The sequence below is a fragment of the Acipenser ruthenus genome, chromosome 12 (genome assembly GCF_902713425.1).
Source record: "Acipenser ruthenus chromosome 12, fAciRut3.2 maternal haplotype, whole genome shotgun sequence".
NCBI classification, from domain to species: domain Eukaryota; kingdom Metazoa; phylum Chordata; class Actinopteri; order Acipenseriformes; family Acipenseridae; genus Acipenser; species Acipenser ruthenus.
The window spans coordinates 6,974,368-6,994,977 of NC_081200.1; the positions used below are offsets into that span (position 1 = coordinate 6,974,368).

Below are 20,610 nucleotides of genomic sequence, written 5' to 3' on the forward strand. Positions count from 1 at the left end.
TGATTTGGTTTTGCTGACGCGGGAACAGGCTCAGCCTGCCTCGTTATTAGTTAGGGAAAGCATCAGTTTAGATAGGACCCGAGATCAAATTAGGTTTTGTTTTCTTTATTTTTCTTTTGTTATTGTAAATAATAAACACACACTACAGCATTTTCTTGCATCCTGGTTGTGAAGTGTTTATTTAAAGAAGGAACACCTGTGACCAGAGGCAATCCGTCACTATATATATATATATATAATACTTCAATACATATACATCAAAACACCTTTTACTGAGAACATTTTGTTAACTGTTTGTGGTAGTATGCGATCTATGGCAGCAGATATTTCAGCTTTTTACAAAAGATAATTCAAGTTAACACCACCACGGTAGTCATTTTGATGGGTTTGGATTTAAAATGTAAACAAATCTGCGTATGTGAATGCAATGCGGTTGTCCTTTTTTTCTTTCATTATTTTCTTTCTTTCTTTCTTTCTTTTTTTTTTTTTTAACAGACAACCGCATCGCATTGACAGTACGCAGATTAGTTTACATTTTAAATCCCATTAATCCTGTGGCGGTTCTAGTATTAAAAAAGCATGAGAAAGTGATTTTTTTTTTTCTTGAGCATTAGTGAACATCCCCTGAGAACTCTGAACGGGTCTAACCCTTTGGCAGTGCCCTTAATCAATAAACAAAGACAGCCAGGAGGCCCTGTGATCGCTATGTATCAGTCATTTGAGCTATCATTCTACTTGTCCAGTAGGTTGTCTCACAATGATTGCTCAGCTTCTCAGGAAAATACAACAGCATATTCAACAATTTGTCAGCCTCTCACTGCTACCATGAATACCATTCTTGCTGTGGTCTACTCTTTCATTTTTATCACTGGGCTTGTTCTGAATAGTCTTCCTCTGTGGGTTTACTTTTGTCAAACACACACCAAAAACTGTGTCACCGTCTACTTGAAAAACCTGGCAATAGATGACTTCTTATTAATTTTGTCCTTGCCGGTGAAAGTTATTGCATGCTCAACCAGTTATACGAGTGTCCGCCAGATTTATTGTACCATTTCAGCAGCAGTTTTCTATCTGAACATGTATGCAAGCATCTTGTTTATGGAATATATTGGCGTAAACAGGTACCTCAAAATCCTGAAGCCACTTGAAACTCACAAATGGCAGACTGTTAAGGCTGCAAAATATATTTCCCTTCTCAGCTTTGGTGTGGGACACATGTACCTCTCAAGCAACACTCCAGGAACCACAGATTATATTCAGAGCAATATACCTCTTCATTAATCTTGTTTGTGTCTGTGTTCATTTTTTTTATGCCCAAATGTCCAAAAGGTTAAGGCAACACATTTTCCTCAAACATCAAGCTAAGGAAGTCTAAGAACATTTTAGTTCTAGTAACTGGTGTTTTAATTTGCTTTGTCCCCTACCACATAGTCAAGCTTCCTTATGTTTTAGCAAATAAGAGGCTGTGTGGTCCAGTGGTTAAAGAAAAGGGCTTGTAACCAGGAGGTCCCCGGTTCAAATCCCACCTCACCCACTAACTCATTGTGTGACCCTGAGCAAGTCACTTAACCTCCTTGTGCTCCGTCTTTCACGTGAGATGTAATTGTAAGTAACTCTGCAGCTGATGCATAGTTCACACACCCTAGTCTCTGTAAATTGCCTTGGATAAAGGCATCTGCTAAATAAACAAATAATAATAATAATAGCAAAATAATCACCAGTTGCTTCTGGGAAAAGTATTTACATTATTTAAAGGAATTTGCCACCGTTCTGTCAAGTCTAGATCCAATGATTTATTTAATCTTTTGCAAAGTGCTTAGGGCTAAGTTATGTTTAGAAAAGTACCGTATAAAGAAGAATACATTACCAGCAAACCAAACCAGAGGAAATGAGAGATAGATTTTTCTATTCAGGGGGCTGCATTGATGAATACTGTTGACCAATCACAAATCTGAGAATGTTATGCTGCAAAAATGTATTAATAGCTATTCTAATGTTTCTTTGGCCGTCACCCTATTTTAATGCTTGTAGTCATTCTGAGTAGTCCGTGTATCTTATTTTACATGACGTAAGCCTCTTTATTGCTAAAGGAACATACCATTTACACCAGAAAGGTTTTATACCATATCTTTTCTAAAGATGGGTACTAAAATATAATTTTCAATTATTATCCTCAATCACTGCACTATTTCATACAGTACCCTATATGTATTTTCTTTTAAAACAATAAATAAAAAGAGAATGTTACCAAAGCACTATGTGGACAATGTAAGTATTGTATTAGAAAATACATTTCTCTAATAAAAAAAGCCTGAAATCAAAGAAAAATATGTTTCTACGAGAAAGAACTAGAAGCTGAGATGAAATGTTTTATGGTAGTAATTTAGGTTGTGCTGTATGCTAGAAACCATATGTGACATCTTTTTTCCATAGTATTTAACATGTGTCATCTGATGTGGTTTTAAATACATGAGTACTTATTTAAAGCACCATTATTTTCTCACTGTAGCAAGGTAGCGTTGCGGTCAAGGCTGATCAGCAGCAGAAAAGCAAACCCAGAGTCAGGATACTTTTATTAACACAACAGAAAAAAACACAAGAAGAAAAGGCACAAGGGCCAAAATAAACAGTTCAAACAAACTTGGATCCGTTCACACTACTATGCTGGCCCAGGGCCGCCTCATATTTAGGTCTGCAACCCAGTTCGCATTTGCGGTTTAAGGCGCCTTTGCGTGTTCACATGTGTGACTGAAAAACAGGCCTAAAATGTGGCAAATTGCTTTTTTTTTTTTTTTTTTTAATGGAACAAAAGCCTGCACTCAGAATGGCAGACCTACCTGCATATACAGTAATCCTTGATTTCTAGCAGATGTCTCTTATTAATATATATTTTTTTCGATGCAGCACAGTAGCAGTTTTATGGTATATATTTAAAAAAAACATATATATTATTGACTATTTTGACTTATGGTGTGTAACAGGATGACGGTCTGAGCTTACCCGCACCCTCAATCACATTATTCTCATAAGAACACAGTGGGATTTAGAACACAGGAAACAGCAACTTGCTAGTGTTGACAGGTATAAATATTTATTTTCGTAACGGATACTTCACTCAGATTGCAAATGACTATCAGGTTGTACACAATGACTAACATTCACAAGACAAGATCATGACTGACCACCTAATACTACTGCTCCCTCCTGAGGGAATAATTTATTAATTATGCAATAACCGGTTACACCTGGAATAATTTTATACAAAAATAAACTTATTTAACATTCATTCATTCCATTTACAATAAACAATCACATATTTTACATTACACATGTTTCTTCTCATTTACACGTATTTGTTTAACCTGCATGACGTCTTTGTTTTCAAACACGATCGTTAAACTATTCTGATGTTTACTTGTTATTATTATCATTGTCATTATTATTCTCTAGTCCCTAACCATTATAGTAAAGACTGAACATTAGCATTACCCCTTCTCTTGGAAGATTACAGAACATATGGCTATAACAAAACCCTCATTATAACAAAACCTTCATTAAGGGAAGCGCCCTAATCTAAATACAGCAATACACCGTCATACATCAAATACACTTTATTAACACTGAAACATCTTTCTGCAGTTGCAACTGTAACAGGTAGCATGGCCAAAAGCACCAGTAGGTTGAATACATCAGGATACAGAAGTCCCAGGTCGTGTTCCTTACAGACCATGAGTTCTGGCAATTGTCCGACTCTCGAGAGTTAAAATAGTCTCAATGTGGTGTACAAATAAATCGCACTGCAGTTCAGGAACTCTGCATTGAAATTCTTGATTCAGCTTCACAAGTGCTTTCCCTTTAGTATATTAACATTTTTCAGGTTTTCAGTTTAGCATAAAATAGCATCATTTAAAAAAATGTGCGGTTTTCCACTAATTGAACTACAGCTGGACTCAAACATTAAGAGGACACACGCGCCAGGCATTAACTGTGCCTTATGGGGGAACGTGTGCAAACCGAGTACACGCGCGTCCATAACGATAGGTTACAGGCGTAACCCCGATTCCCTGAAAGAGCCAAACAATATTTCTGGGATATGCCTGCTTGTCAGGTATTCACTGAGCATTTTATATCAAAGCTGCCGATAGGTCCCTCCGTGGAGTGACGTCATCGGTCCCGCCTCCCGAGGTAATAAATAGTCACTGCACGGAGTCTTCCGTCTCTTTTACATTGAACCCACAAATGCAAGTGATGCGACCTTGCAAGGTTGGCGGTCATCTTCTCTTCCAGGGAACCGGGGTTACAGCCGTAACCTATCGTTCCCTTTCAATTCGAAGATGACCGCCAAACAATACTTTTGTGAAAGTATAGCAAAGCCGTCGCGAGGGAGAATGAGCGGACAGCATATGAGGGATATCTCGCTACCGCCATCTAGTGTTGGTGGTGTGAGCGTGCAACCTCAAGGACCCTGGTGGCTATTGAAGGCATAGAGGGATCTACGACATTAAGTCGGTAGAACCTGGTAAATGTTTGTGGAGTAGCCCAGCTAGTCGCAGTACAAATATGGGTCAACGAGGCACCTCTAAAGAGGGCCCATGACGTAGCCACTCCTCTGGTAGATTGCACGGCCACCCTCCTAGGTGGGGGTAGGCCGGCATTAGTATACGCAGTCGAAACCGTGTCCACAATCCAATGGGACAGTCGCTGCTTAGAGAGGGCTTGATCTTGGGTCCGTTCACCATGACAGCCGAAAAGCTGGTCAGCTAGATGCAGCACTCTCGTTCTATCCACATAGCATCTCAATGCCAGAACCAGGCAGAGGGAATTTAATCTCCTATCTGTCTCCTCCGCAAAGGGAGGGGGATGGAAAGCCTCTAGTTCCACTGACTGATTCAAGTGAAAAACTGTAATCACCTTGGGGAGGAAAGCAGGGTTCGTGCACGACGACACCGTTTCCATCATCCCAAACACGCATACAGGAACTGTACAAGGACAGTGCCTGTAGCTCACTGACCCACTGACCCACAGCTGGAGTCTGCCCGGTTCTGGGTGCCAGAGGGTGCCTTGTGCCTGGCTGAGGAGATCCATGCGCGGTGGAATCTCCCAAGGCTGGCCTCGCAGCAGCTGGCAGAGGTTTTAACACCAGGTTCTCTTGGGCCATCTGGGGGCCACCAGGAGAACTGTCGCCTCGTCTCTCCTGACCTTCTTGAGGAAGGCAGGGAGCAGTGGTATAGGCAGGAAAGCGTACAAAAGCGCTTTGGGACATTCGTGCGCTAGGGCGTCGACACCTAGGCGTCTCTGCCGTTGCAAAGAGATCGACCTGGGCTTCCCCAAAGTGTTACCAAATGCACTGCACCACCTGAGGGTGCAGTCGCCATTCTGACGGGTGAGGACCCTCCCTAGAGAGGAGGTCCGCTGCCCAGTTCACCCCTCCCAGGAGGTGTACAGCCCAGAGGGACAGGAAGTGTCTCTGTGCCCAGATCATCAGCCGAAAGGCTTTGAGGTGTAACCCTGTGGACTGATGCCCTCCCTTGTGGTTCATGTGCGGACAAGGACATGTTGGTTGCGGAGCACAGGGAGGAAATGTTGCAGCGCAAGGTGAACTGCTTTCAGCTCTAGAGCGTTTATGTACAGATGTCCAGCGACCCGACCAGGATTCACTGACTCCTCTGCCTGCCCAGACCACCCCCCAAATCGTCACCACTTGATGGTTGTAAATCACTCCCATCCTTACGCCTTCGCTTAGGTGAGGGGCTTGCCTCCATCAGCATAGCGCTTTCCAACATAGGCAAGACACTGTCAGCTGACCATGTCTGTCGCGCTTGAGGTGTAGTCGAAAGGCATTGAGCCACGCTTGAAGCGGGCGCATGTGAAGTAACCCCAGTTGGATGGCTGACGAAGCTGTGGCCATCAGACCCAGTAATTTCTGGTACAACCCCAGTTGTACTGTGGACCCTTGTTGAACAGGGCCAGACAGTTGTGAATCTGGGAACAAATTAACCTTGCGGGGGGCTAAGGAGAGGCCAAATGTCAAGTTTATGTACAGATAACAAGTTACAGGCTTACTAGTGCCATTAATCAATAAAGCAAACCATCCTTGCATGTTTTTTGCACCTCCCCAAGTGTAAACCAAAAAAAATTCGGACATCATAAAAAATCAGGGTTTTTCCTTATTATTCTACAGCAAACGGATTCCTATGATCTCTACTACTGAGCTCATTAATCAAATTAATCTGATATGAAAAGGCGGCCCTAAGTCTGCTTTGTGTTCATATATATGTAAAGTCTGGCCCTGGTCCTGGCCACCTTAAATCGCAAGTGTGAATGGGGTTGAAGTAACAATCACCTTTTGTATTCAGGCTGGGCGACGGCATTCAGTGAATTGTCTTCACAAACTCCCGCACCAAACAAAGGATTTAACTTCATTTTTATACCATGTGGCTGGGGTTTGATTGACTATCAATTCTTCAATCAAGACCCAGCCACATTCCACAGTCTTTGACAGGGATGGAATTAACCCCATCCCTGCCAAACTGAAATACAAAATACACCCACCCACTGTTGACACCGACAGAGCTTCCCGCCCTGCCACACTCACCTATCATTACCACAATAATAATATAAGCAGACTATGTAGTATCTACATTGGTCGCGAATGTAAATGACCTTACAATGGCAAGGGAATGTTGCTATGCCAATGAGAGGTAAGGTAAAATATCTGAAACAAGAAAAGTATATATTTATATATATATATTTGTATTATTTATATTAAATTTTTACATCTGCAACTACCCAGAGTGCATATAGCTTCATTTTTATTCCTCACTTAACAATATACAACCATCCTGACTTTGTTAAACCAAAACTCCCAGTTGACAAATGACAAATGCTACAGAAATGATGGCATGTGAACCTGCAGATCAATGCTACCTTCCTACACGACAGGATTTGCAGTTCTGCTTTGTCACAACACAGTACAAAACCACATTTTTAATCCTAGGTAAAAAAGTTTTTTTTTTTTTTTTAATGTAAACTTGATTCAGTCTTTGTATAAAAAAAAAGTTAAAACTAGGCAAAATCCAATATGTATAGAAACTATAATACCTGTGGTCATAGTGCTGTCATATCCAAGCGTTTCTAGTGTTGACTGCATCTTTAACTTGTATGTACCTTGTATACATCCCATGCCACGACTGTGAATTCAGAATTAGAGCTTACAGTATGATGAACAGGTTAACGACCATGACATACATCAACAGTATTACAAAACTGTAAAGAATACGAATTAGCAATGAAATGTTTAAATCACAATTTGATAAGCAATTCTCTAGATTAATGGAAATGTAATTGTGACATACAGACAGATAGATGGATGAGAAGCCACCGCTGTATATCTTCAGACTCTGATATTCTCCATAACGTATTCTAATTAGTGTTAATAACAAGTGTCATGATAAGCGGTTATCCAGATATATGCAAAAATGTGTAAAAAGTAACAAACATACGTATGACCGCATCCACCATATCCCCTTCACAGGGGATTTCATCCCTGGCAGGGAATAATAAATTAACTAATGAAAGGGAAGCTATCCCACAAAAACAAATATTAAATGAGATCTTCTCTGACACAAACAAACCCCAACCACTGAAAAGGAATGATTCTGTTCTTCAATGAACAAAACTTGTCTTACAAAGTTAACAGAAATCTGCTTTTCACATGGCCAGAGACAAAAACAAAGTCATTTTCGCTAGCAAACACAACCATTTCCACAGAAGGAGACCTCAAATGGTTAACTGTCTGACTACTGTGGTTTGCTGAAAGGAAACGGAATGCAGTGTACAGCTACTTTAGAAAAACGTTCTAGTCCGTCTTGTTAATTATCTACATGTCTCATTTACTCAGACACCTACAGACTTTCAGTACAGTAAATAGTACTCACTTTCCCCTGTATTGATATTCTAGGCACATTTTTACAAGAAAACACAGGCTGTCAGTGATGACTTATTTCATGTCATGTGATTTTTGGAAAAGCTTAGGTTTCAGCTACGTCAATCGATGCATTTACAGAACCACAAAGGACATGCTATGTACAGGAAGAGATGAAGAGTTTGGTAAATGTCACTTTCAACTAGGCTTTGAGAATGAGTTTTGTATAGTTCGATCTTGGACGGCTCTTCATCAAGACCCAGCTTTGGGAATACCTGAAACAGAGGTAGGATCACTTAACATGGAGTCTGCAATTAATTTGTGTTGTTTTAGGTAACAAAAGTGTGTTTAATAAGGACTTTAAAAATACAACTATTGTCTCTCTTTATATGGCTATTCCCAGTATGAGTTTAAATCAGTTAAAAAGAGGCTATATAGGTATAGTCTTCAATAAACATGAAGAACTAAAAGGGCAATTGCAAAAAGTGCAATTGTTTTCTATTAGATTTCTAAACTTGAACTGTATACTGGGTATACTATACACTACCCGACAACACATGTTTTGTCCTGTAATGAAAAAGGGTATGCTCTTATACTGTACAGCTGTACATTATAAGTATCCTGTTGTACGCTCTTTAGATTAATCTATTATTATTTAATCAAGCAGTTTGGTAAAAGAAAAAAACATACTAACGTACTTTACAGGGTTTCCCAATCCTGGTCCTGGGGGACCCCTGTGTCTGCTGCTTTTCATTCCACCTGTGTTCTCAATTACTTAATCAAACCCTTAATTGAAATAATAATATGTTTAATTAGACCTTTTTAATTGTTCTCAGCTCCTAAAAAGTTGCCAGTTCCAAGTTACTTATAAAATTGTATAGTTAACTTGAAATCTCCAACTGCCTAAAAGCTGAAAACAATTAAAAAGGTATAATTAAGCTAATGAATAGTTCAGTTAAGGGTTCAATTAAGTAATTGAGAACTCAGTTGGAATGAAAAGCAGCAGACAGAGGGGTCCCCCAGGACCAGAATTGGGAACCCATGCTTTACTTAACCATGCTGTGTATGTGGTGCCTGTCCTGCTAACCGCACGTTCTGTTACATATCAGGTTCACTTCCTTCTACCAGGTGGCTGGATTCCATTTTAGTAAGAGCAATGAAGAGGGAAACTGCTTTCAGATAAGCAGTGAGATCCCAGGGGCAGTTGTGAGAAGACGTGTCTGTTACATAAGGTAAGAAAGTTTTACTTTATCTGACAAAACATCATTTTAGTACTGAAGGGATTCTGCTTTGAAACCTATTGACAACTAGTTTTTAACATGTTATCTTGGGGTTCATCCTAATTAGTATGAGGCTGCCTCTAATCACCTGGAGCTATTTGATTTCATGTTGCATTTTTAAATGAAAGATCTATTCGTTCATAGCAGGGGCGTTAACACACCAAATCAGAAATAAACAACTCGGACATCTAATTTAGTGGCATGTACTGTAAGTAGTTTTAGAATTGTAAATGATGGAATAACTAACTTTTAGAATCGTGTTCAAATTATCACAACGATATCATAGACTTTCTTCCCATCTCTGCAGGCCTGATTTTTTCCTTCCCGTCTGTGTTTATCGATACTGAAGATGAATTGGTCTTCTTTGGAAGCTGATCACAGCAAATACTGTGCAGTCAACGACCAAATGGAACCATTCACTTACTTCTACTACGTGATCTTCTTGACTGGAATCATTGGGAGCTCTGTGGCGCTGTGGGCGTTCACTCGACATGGCAAAAACAACAATTGCATAAACATTTACCTGATCAACCTACTGACTTCAGACTTCTTACTGACCTTGGCCTTGCCTTTTAAAATCGCTGTTGACTTAGGCATTGCCCCTTGGAAACTAAAGATCTTCCACTGCCAGTTCTCTGCCTGCCTCATATACATAAACATGTATGCATCCATTATATTCTTAGCTTTTGTGAGCGTAGATCGGTACCTTCAGATAACTCAGAGCTCAAAACTGTTTAGGATACAGAATGTGGGATTTGCTAAAATGATGTCTGGAGTTGTGTGGGGGTTGGTGCTGTTCATCATGGTCCCAAACATGCTAATTCCCATCAAGACTATAGAAGAAAAAACTCTGGTCACCTGCGCCGAATTCAAACAGGAACTGGGACTCAACTGGCACATGCTTACAAATTTCATATGCATTGCTATATTTCTGAACGCTTCGGCCGCTATACTGATTTCAAATGGGCTTGTCTTGAAGCGCCTGTGCCGAAACAGGAACTACGAGAATCACCAAAATGTAAAGCAAGCTATGTTCAATATCCTGGTTGTCACCCTGGGATACGTTGTTTGTTTTGTTCCGTACCACATCGTTCGAACCCCATACACGTTTACACAGAACAAGGTCATCACCGACTGCTCGCTGAAGCGCTCGCTGTTTTTAGCCAAGGAAAGCACCTTGCTGTTGTCGGTGCTCAATCTTTGTTTTGATCCAGTCCTCTACTACCATCTCTCACACTCTTTTAGACAAAAGGTCTCGGAGGCATTCAAGCCACAAAGACAGCCTTCCATAAAAAACACAGTTCCGGCTGAAAAATGAAACGTGTTCAATAAAAGAAAAAAAAACCTGAACAACTCTGTAGAAAATGACCTAAAAGCGTGTCTGTTCGCTTTTCATTCTTGGATACATGAATAAATTGAGACATTTTTGCTTAATACTTTGCTCTCACATGGCTGCCGTAGTGATGGAACAGGTTGTTTTTCAGCTTAGACTAGTTCTATTTCACACACTACTGAAATCAGTGTGGACAGTCAATAATCTACTGCAAAGGAGTGCTCTGAATGGCTAGAAAGGTTGTACTGAGGTATAATTGGTGAAAATTTACAACACTGTAAACTCGTGGATATTTTGACTACTACCTTAAGAATTTAAATGGCATATCATTATATTTAGTACTATATAACAACCGTCAATACATCTGATCAGTCAACTTGTACTGTATATTTGCATATAGTGATCTTTAAACCTATGAAATTCATGACTTGGGAATTATATTGTATTATATTATATACAACAATAAGATATAATATTGGAAAGCTAAATGTTAAAAAAGTTGAATGCTGTATAAATTACTACTGTACATAATTAAAGCAATATTGTTAAGAAAAATTATGTTATACACTCAATAAATAAACTATATTGTTGTGGGCATGTCTGATGCTATTAAAAACAGTGCTAAACTAGTTTTATTCTATTAACAAGTTTTAAATAAATTTGACACTTGAACTGAGATATTGTATACAGGAAATTCAGACAGCAGAGGAAGTTGGGAGTATTGTCTTGTAAGCACCAGCAGCTTCCTACAGGGAGTTGTCTGATTCTCACAACTTTCTGTTCTATTTTTAAAGGAATAATTTATACCCTGTGAATAGCATAGCATGTATCTTTTCTGTGTTTATTATCTTGTGATGTGTGTTTTTAATCATCTTTATTATTTCCTGTTTCTGTATTCATGGCTATTTGCCAGGTTTAACAAAGTCACTGGAGTATTTTATCTTTGGGGCTGTTTCCGAGTAAACCAGAGCAAGGCTCTGTGGAGAGGCCAGTATAAAAGTGACCTCATTATGACCGTTGATAAGGTACAGCGACCTGGAAAAAACCTTGCGAATGGTGCTATAATAAATGACATCTATTTGTTGTCTGCTGATGGATTCACATTTGAAAAAGGTTAGAGAAAATGACTTGCGTTTCAGTCCTCGGCTAACCTTTGGATTTTCCTCGTATTCGAAGTCATGTGTTTGCGAGTAATAAAAAAAACTCCAGCATTACTCAAAGCACACCTACACAAAATACAGTAGCTTTGAGAATAGGGCCCTGTGTCTACAAAGTATTTGCAATATTGTCATTTCACCACTCTTCTTGATCTGTTCTTCAAGAATCTGTCACAATGTCTGCATCCTCCGACAAAGATTTGATGCAGATTTATTTTATGAGGAAGTTCTATACTGCAGCAATGTTAATAAGAACCGCAGTTTTTGAAGTTAAAATGTTACTTACCAGAGGTATAGGGAAGTGTGACGCATACTGTAAATGACGGGGCAGATCGTAGAAGGATGGAGATATCATCTCTTTCTGTCTCTCCTTCCTGACCAGTTTCTCCTCTTTAGAAAGGCGTTCTTGTTCAAGCGAACTGTTCAAATTCTCACAAGCCACGGGCTCTCCTGACATTGTGGAGAATATCTAAGAGTCAAACAGAAACAGCTATGAGATGACAGTGACAAACAGACCTTTCATTTTACCTGCTCTAACACTGATCAAATTAAAATTATATATAATTACTTTAAAAAAATATATACTAAATGTATATATTTATAAATGAAAACTAAATGTTTTCTTTGCAAGCATAAGATAATAACAACTTGCATTCTAAAACATATCACTAATCATTCATGTTTTGAGGCCTTTTGACCAAGGGGAAGAAGGAACAGGTGAGCTCAACAGTTCTACAAAGATTCCATTTCTAAGTAGGTTTAAATTTAGCAGGCTGGTTTGAGACTGGTTGCTGCTTTTGTCATAGTCATTGATAGGTTCAGAGGCTGATCTATCTGAACCACTGTATTGCTTTACATTCTCTAGCAAGTAACCAAATCATCCTTCATGATTTAAAACCCCTTTCCCATTTTACTTTTAATGCTGCAGTGCAGCAGACCACAAAGTTTGATTTGTAGTAATAACTACTGTAACAAAATAACAAACTCTGAAACGACTTTCTTGGAGGTCTGTCTGTGTTGTATTCACCTGTTTGCGTTTTTTTTTTTAATTGGGTTTGGGGAGGATATTAGACCTTTTCGGAAATAAACAAAGTAAAGTGGGCTTCAACATACTGCAAATTCGGAACTGAAGTCAGTTTTAAATTCACCCTTGTCCACATCATCAAAAACATGTGCTGCTCCTGAAGTGATGTCCATTTGTTCCCCAAACCCGCCTTGTTCCTGAAATCAGATCAAATGTTTTAATAATTAAAGAAAATATTACTTTCTGAAAAATAATTATAAGACATTAACAAAGAGGTTTGTATTATTACTGTAGGTTTTATTATACTATTACATATATCTTAAGATTGGATGTTTTAAGCTAAAGAAACACCCTTTTTGTACTGAAGGCCAAGTTTCACATTGTTAGGGTGTAATCAATAACCTATAAATGAACATATAAAATTCGCTAGTGGGTGTTATTATTTCCAGATATTGTAAACCAATAAAATGACAAGAAAGGATATGCAAGTGCAAGTCTAAAACACTCTTATCAGTTTCTCTAAGTTACAAAGGAATAAAGGCTTGGGGGGAGATTCATAATTAAAAATAATAATAATTGTTGTATTGTAGTTGTATATATTTCTACCTTAGACACTGACATCTCCTACAGGATAAGGCTAATTCAGTGGGAAAGTTATTGTTTAGCAAAACAGACATTGGAGGGATTATTCACAAGCTAAACAAATGCTAGTTTTCAGCACACATTTTCACAAACCGCCTTTACAGTCCTTTACAACTGGAGTCCTTTACAGAGACCCTCACCTCTGCTTTCACGTGGTTGTCTTTAGAATAGGACTCCTCTGTGTGAGGCGCCCGTGTCCTGACAGGAGACAGGTCCCCCCTGGATATCAGCATGCACATGTAAGCATCATGGGAAAATACATCATAGCGGATAAACTCGCTGAACAGCAGCACCAGATTCACAAACTCTGTGTTCTTACTCGCACTGTGGGGGTCAGCTGGGAATGAATGGAGAGGCACACAGACACTTTCCACTTTAGAATGAACTGAAGTATACACAGTAAGTGGCCAAAGTGGCTCATTAAATGTATGAATGAATGGGTCCATTGATGGCAAAAAAAACAGAAAAACATTCAGGACCACTCTAAATCTGATATAAGCTCAGTACAAATCCTGACAGCAAGTAATCAATACCAACAGCAGGCACACTAGTGCATGTCTAATGATACACAGTGTTAAGAGATCCTGATAGCACTGCCTTCCTGCTGAAGCAGGATTGCAAATACCGACCAGGTGTAAAACCATACTTGACTTGTTTTAATTTATATTTAAAAATATATAGCAAAATATAGCCACTGTCAAGCTTAAGAAATCTGTTAAAATGAATGCTTACTTAATAAAGGTCCCTGCGTATCCAAAAACACAAGACAAACGTTCTGAAAGACAGGCGCACTGGATCCAGCAAGAGAAGCTGAAAAAATCGATTCTCTCATCCAGGACCCCTGACTCTCCACACCTCTATTAAGGGAAGCAACATGCAACAGTAATCAGTGTACACATAGGCTTTCCTTCGACAAGAAAGGTTGGAAGGTGCCCTATTGCAAAGGTTATCACTTTCTGATGTAAGTAGCTGGGTTTGTTTTTCATGAACCTCTAAAAAAAAACTTTATCCTAATACCTTTAACAATGTTTTCTAGCATTTACCCACTGTATTCAGTTCAAAGAGGCACACTTTGCAAGATGAAGCAAATAGACTGCTTTCTGACAAATACAGCCATCATGCAACATAACAAGGCAGCAGTGTATTAGATACTAATTAGTAACACCAAAGACAGGTAACAGGTGCACAGGAGTCTTTGTACACAAACACAGCAGCTTAAAGATTTCTAAAATGTTCCAAACAGGAAGTGCAGGCCTCACCCCAGCCTCCATCTCTTCCTGTCTCTTTTCCAGCAGCTTGGCGACGGCCGCGGCTCTGTGTTTCCCGGAGCGCTTGTTGCTCACGACCCACTCGCACAGCAGCGTCACCACCGCCTCATCGTGTGGGGACACAGGCTGCTGCTGCTGGGAACAGGTAGGCCTTGTCACGGAAACAAGCTGCCGGAAGGGCGGAGGACAACATATACTGTAGCACCACAAACATTATTTACAACACCTTCACTCTATAAGGGTTTTTTTGAGTTGTCGTTGCTTGTTGTTTACAAATGTCCATTTAAAAAAATGCAAACACACATTTCTTTACATACTATAGCCTACAGTAAATACATACATTACTACAGAACATTTCTGTTATTGAGCTAGACCAAATGAGCTAGTCAGAAATGACAGGTGTAGTTTGACCACCCGTAGAAATGGATTACAGTTTAATGAATTACAAGGTTTGGCACAATCTAAGAACAAGCAATACCTACCTCTTGTCACCAGCAAACCTAACACCTCTTTTAAACAAACACTCTGAGTGAAAAGGATTTTAAAAAAAGGTCACAGGACATTAATAGAAAATCTATGTGGGCACTGAGGAAATTCTCACTGTGTAGAGAATGTCAGGTTTAACCCAAATCTACAAAGCAAACAGTTCACGACTAAAATGACTCACAGGGATACTGCTGAAAAAATGTTTGATAACTTTCCAAATGTAGACACTGAAAATCAAAAAGATCTGCCTTCCACACGAATAATGTAAAAACTGCCAACATGCTATCATATAGTAAAATGAATGTGAAAAGCATACTGTTCAGAGTCTCGGAACAGCAGTAAATAATGTTCATAAAACACATTACAGTGATGTGGCAAAAAGTCTGCCAGTAAAATATCATGCTGTTTTAATATGTGTTTTGTTAGTTTCAAGTTAGAATTTTTAACATTGCAAATGTAATTCTGAAAAGCGTACTGCAATGTAAAATAACTTATTTTTGATTGCTAGGTTTTAAGGATGTAGAAGCACTAATAACATTATTCTCTTTTTAACCGCTGGCATTACCACAAGAAAGTTGCAACAATACAGTAGCTGCAGTATTGCATGAGGTATAAGACATCACTTTCAGTTCAGCTTTATCAGTGTTGCCTATCTCCGTGCCAAAAACTGCTTCAAAAAGAGTGGCAATAAACTGGTCCTATACGCTGTAGAATCGTATCATTAGACATTTAAATTAGCAAACACCTGAGGAAGCAGTGTAGTCATAGCACTAAATCTAAAGCATGAAATGACACATTATAACTGGAGATCTGTGAATATAGTGCTCCCCCTTTATAATCCTGTAGTCGGGAGCCATAGTTAAGAGACTGTGCTATTTGTTTTACACCTTAGAATGAGACTACTAGTGTTAATGTAATGGCATTATGAGGCACATGGGAGCCATGACTGTACCGCCTTATAACCTGTTCCGCAGTATAAAGGGCTGCCTTATAAAAGGGGAGCACAGTACCAAGGTTACCACACAGTGTAGCTCTCATACAGCCTGTCTGGCACGTGAGACACTTTTAATTGAAACTCAGTGATAGCTGAAGCTCAGTGATAGCTCAGGGCCACTTTTCAAGAAACAGAGCTTTTAATTCCATCATGGACCTACAAGTTAACAGCCATTTAAATTGTTCCTTCTATTATAGTCATAATGAAATTATGATAGTAAAATAAACAGGGCAGCCAAAGTTTCACCCAGTAAAAGATACCACAGTAAATCTACATTGTTAATGTAAATTACTTTGTAAAAGCCTAGGTTACATATCATAGTGCTTTACTGGAATATAGCACCTTGAAATATTCTCATAGTCCTTGCACAAACACTTGCACATCCAATCTCCATTTTATAACATAATGTAACACAGTACCAATCTAATCATATGAAATGTTCATTTTTTTGTATAATAGTCTTACAGAGGTCAAACAGTGAGTCTCTGCATTGACCTTGAGTTTTAGAACATAACCCTTTGAGTAAAACGAGAGGCTTTTTTCTGTAAACACAACCAAAAAAGAGTTTGATCTTTTTTGTTATCTAAAAACAACATTCCACTGTTTAAATGGAGGCCCCAGGGGTCCTAAGCAAAAGTCAGAGGACACAATCAACATATTAAATCATGTATGTAGCACAGAGGGAGAGATCTGCAGAGGTTATTTTAAAGCAATATACTTGGCTTACATTCAGAGTAACTCAGACTGTGAGGCGCAACATCTACACAACTCCCTCTGACTCACAGCGAGGAAAGGAAGGAGGCAAAGTGCTTCTTCTTACCACTGTTAAAGCTGAAATGCCTTCAGGAAAAACATTCAAATAAAATGTTTGTTTTGCTTTTAATGTGGTTTCTAGTCAAAAGGGAAATGTGATAAGAACAGAGAACAAACACCAATTCTAGGGAACCACGGTACAAACAGCATTATGACCTGAAAGAAAAAAAACATCATGCAGGTTTAGGTTCATACAACATATTGTGAGGGGTATTGAGTCCCCTATATGGGCCATACTTCACTGGGCTTACCATATGACTCCAGGGCAGTTTGGGATAGTTCAAGCTTTTCAACCCACATCCCAGTGCATTCTGGTAAGTGTAGTCCTGCAGTGAAAGGTACCCGAGACACGTAAAATGCACCAGAACGCAGAGTTGAAAAGCCTGAACTGTCCCAAACTGTCCTAGTGCACATGGAGTCATATGGTAACCCGAACTATAGGGGTTCAAAAAGCATGTAATAGACATTCCTAGATTTAAATCAAGTTAAAATAGTTAAGATACAAACAGACTGTGACATTGTGAACAAGGATTGGATGTACTATTCTGTAGTATTATAGGAATAAGGATGAAAATGGGAACTTCAACCAACAAACAATGGAATTAGAGTGGTTTGGATGTATGTACATACCTCCTGGTTATTTTTGTTTTGGTTTGTCCAAAAGATCTTGTGGTACAAGGTGTCCAGGGAATTGCTGGAGTCAGACCTGTCAAAGCAGTGGCGATCTAGCACTTCCAGTGTGTGCAAAACCTTAGCAATGGTAAACCCTGCAGCAAGAGAAAAGGCATCGTCTGAAAGGTTAAAAAATAAATCATTAAAATGTCAGTGCTTAATACTGGAGATTCTAGCTCACTGTGTTATTTCTGTACTGTTCTTTGTAACACTCTACAAACAACCTTTGAACAAAATAAGCAGAAAAAGGGCTTCATTCAGGACCAAGTGGATCTGTTAACAAAACATCTGCATACTTACACTAGAGGGCAGCAAAGCCACTCAAAAAACTCATCTGAAACATTTTTATCGCCTTAGGACTGGGAGACATGGAATTGTCTGAAAAAACACCCTAACCAGGCAAAAGTGTTGTATGTTATGGTATTGCATTGAGTAGATAAAACACATAATGCTACACAAAACATGCCTTTACCTCATTAAACAAAAAACAAATTCCTTTAAATAAATTATACATTAAACAGAAATGTACTGTAGGTAAGTAAATTCGATTATTATATTGTAAAAAAAAAAAAAAAAAAAAAAAATGCATTGTTGGTTATTGCCTGTTTCAAAACAATATTTCAAAACGGGACACAACGGCCTGCAGGAATCAACCCAGCTAAATGAGTAAAGTGTAAAATGTTTTCTTTACATGCATTTCCTTCATCAGATTTAAACTGGATTTAGCAGACTGCTGCCCCCTAGAAGTGGTTTGTGAAACTGCACCCAAACAACTTACTTCAAAGAACAGACCTCAATGTGGAAATCATCTTACTCAGTACCTACCTGCAGCAGACTCGTAGCATTTGTCAAAAGACCATCGGACCGCCACAGCCCTCCCTCGTTGCTTGATTTGCTGCTCCACCTCGTATATACTTGCTCTCACCTAAGAGGAAAATGAAAGACCATCGTATTCTCTCATGTATAAAATCTGCAACTAGCCTGTTGTAAATCAGTTATGGGTCACACAGGACAAAGACAGCGGGTCCGGCAGTCTTTAGGAGCGACTCTGACACAGTCTAGAGGACAGACTTGAGGACAGGCTCGGCTACAGATTCCTACCCACAACGTCACAGCAGGTATTTCCAATTGTTCACAGGCACTGGACAGGTTCCCCACATGCTCACCTGCTGGTTAAAGACAGATTTCTCTCCTGGCATGGGCAAAGCAGACAGGGCCACCTGGAGCAGGTCCAGAGGAGAGCCGGGGGTGGGACTCCTGCTCTCGTTAGTGCAGTAATTCCACACCAAGGCACTGGGACAGCAAAGGCTTACTGTCTGCAAGAGAAAACTTCACTTGAGAAAAAATATAACACATGAAAACTATCTGGTGTTGCTGTATTTCATTAAAAGTCATTAATACGGATTAAAGCATTGCTGTATTTCATTTTTATTACAGTGTTGTTTATTTCTGGGCACACGTGGTTAATAAAAATGTGACAAAAAGCCTACACACAGGAAACAATATTTTCATTATTAAAATTATTATTTTTTTTTTTTAGTAAGCTAAAGATTATGAATCTTGCTTTTAGTTTACATTCATACAAGATATATGAACTAACTAAAAACTATCATTTTTTATGATAAATAATATAAAGGTAGCTCTCGATGGGAGACAGTATGAAGCCATACCTGCATGATACAGCTTAGGCCGTAGATGAGTGGCCGGTGCTGGGTCTGCCAGACCTGACTGTGTGGAGCTCACCCCAGCGTTGGGGGCACTGCGCGAGGAGGGGGTTGGTCTTGTTATCACGTGTGGGGAGTGGGCTGAGACCTGGCCATGGTTCTCATTCAGCAACAGAGACAGTCGTCCGGCACAGAAATAAGCAAGGCAACAGGACAGGTAGGCTGAGTGAACAAATTCTTCAGAGTACTGAAACGTAATAAAAAGCATTAAAGCACTGTACTGCTTAACTCTTTCATGCATGAAAATAGTTGAAAATAAAACCATTTGAAATAGTTTTGGACACATCATTATATATTTTTTTCCCAAAACACACTATCACCTAGCCTCATATGAGGCTATCATGCATTTGCGTCTTCCATATGTCCCCATATAAGGACTAGAGAGAGTTTTTTTAAACTATCCCCATACGAGGCCTCCATGCGTGACAGGGTAAACAGTACTGTACAGTATTGGAATTGCAGTGGGGCCAGGCGTTACTCCAATTAGGACAAAATACTGACTGGTAGCAACCTTCATTATTTCATTCTTTCTTGATTGCGTGCTTTCTTTTGTACAATACATTCCCATCCCAGTTATAATTACAGACATGTGGCTGGCTGGAACTCATGTGCTAGGCAGGTCACCTTTAACATTTAACGACCCCCCTCCGCTCCCCCCTCCGCTCCCCCCTCCCCAACCTTACCTGGAGCATCAGTGGCAGCAACAGTTTAAGGACTTCATCATCACCTGGTCTGACTTTCTCCAAAACATCCAGGATCCACGCCAGGAATTCCTGTTTCTCAAACATCCCCTCCTAAGACAAAGCGTCAAGCAATTCAATGAAAAGGCATGCGGACACACTGCTGCAATCACTTTAAAAGAGTAGCAGGAGTGCAATTTAGCTGTTCCACTGAACCCAGACACTGCTGAAAGGTTGACTGGATTAAAAACAAGCTGAGCTCAAATTAGCATGGGTTTAAATAGCCGAATACTACAAGATGTGGTAACTTGGTTGTTCTTACCTGAAACATATAGAACGCCAGCTTCTCATTGTAACCCCACTGCTTCACGGCTTGCTCCACCGCTTCAGGCAGGGGAGCGGAGCTGTTCCCCTGGTTTGATGTCCCATGGTAAACCTCAGCCATCTTTGCCAGCTGTTCTCTGAGGTACCTGGTGAGTATCTGAGTCCATTCTGTAAAAAAATAATAAAAAGACAATAATATACAACCTGATCCCACAAGCAAAACATGAATCCCTTTTTTTATTTTTCCTAGCTTATCAATAAGTTACTGCATGCTACCCACCAACAGCAA

General features: G+C 39.5%; 1 protein-coding gene and 1 pseudogene across 2 annotated transcripts; one reads left to right on the forward strand and one right to left on the reverse strand.

Moving 5' to 3' along the window:
• The window catches only part of LOC117416781 (mediator of RNA polymerase II transcription subunit 12-like protein), a 105,843-nt pseudogene that overhangs the window by 78,454 nt on the left and 6,779 nt on the right, over positions 1 to 20,610 (reverse strand).
• LOC117416668 (G-protein coupled receptor 171-like) lies at positions 8,077 to 11,189 on the forward strand. 2 transcript variants are annotated; one of them, XM_034027980.3, is made up of 3 exons: positions 8,077 to 8,210; positions 9,034 to 9,156; positions 9,512 to 11,189. In XM_034027980.3, exon 3 carries the CDS (start codon positions 9,554 to 9,556, stop codon positions 10,520 to 10,522), a length of 969 nt encoding a protein of 322 aa, XP_033883871.1. In that variant the 5' UTR covers positions 8,077 to 8,210; positions 9,034 to 9,156; positions 9,512 to 9,553; the 3' UTR covers positions 10,523 to 11,189. The 2 variants fall into 2 exon arrangements, with proteins under 2 accessions (XP_033883871.1, XP_033883872.1); XM_034027981.3 differs by having other exon boundaries at positions 9,053 to 9,156.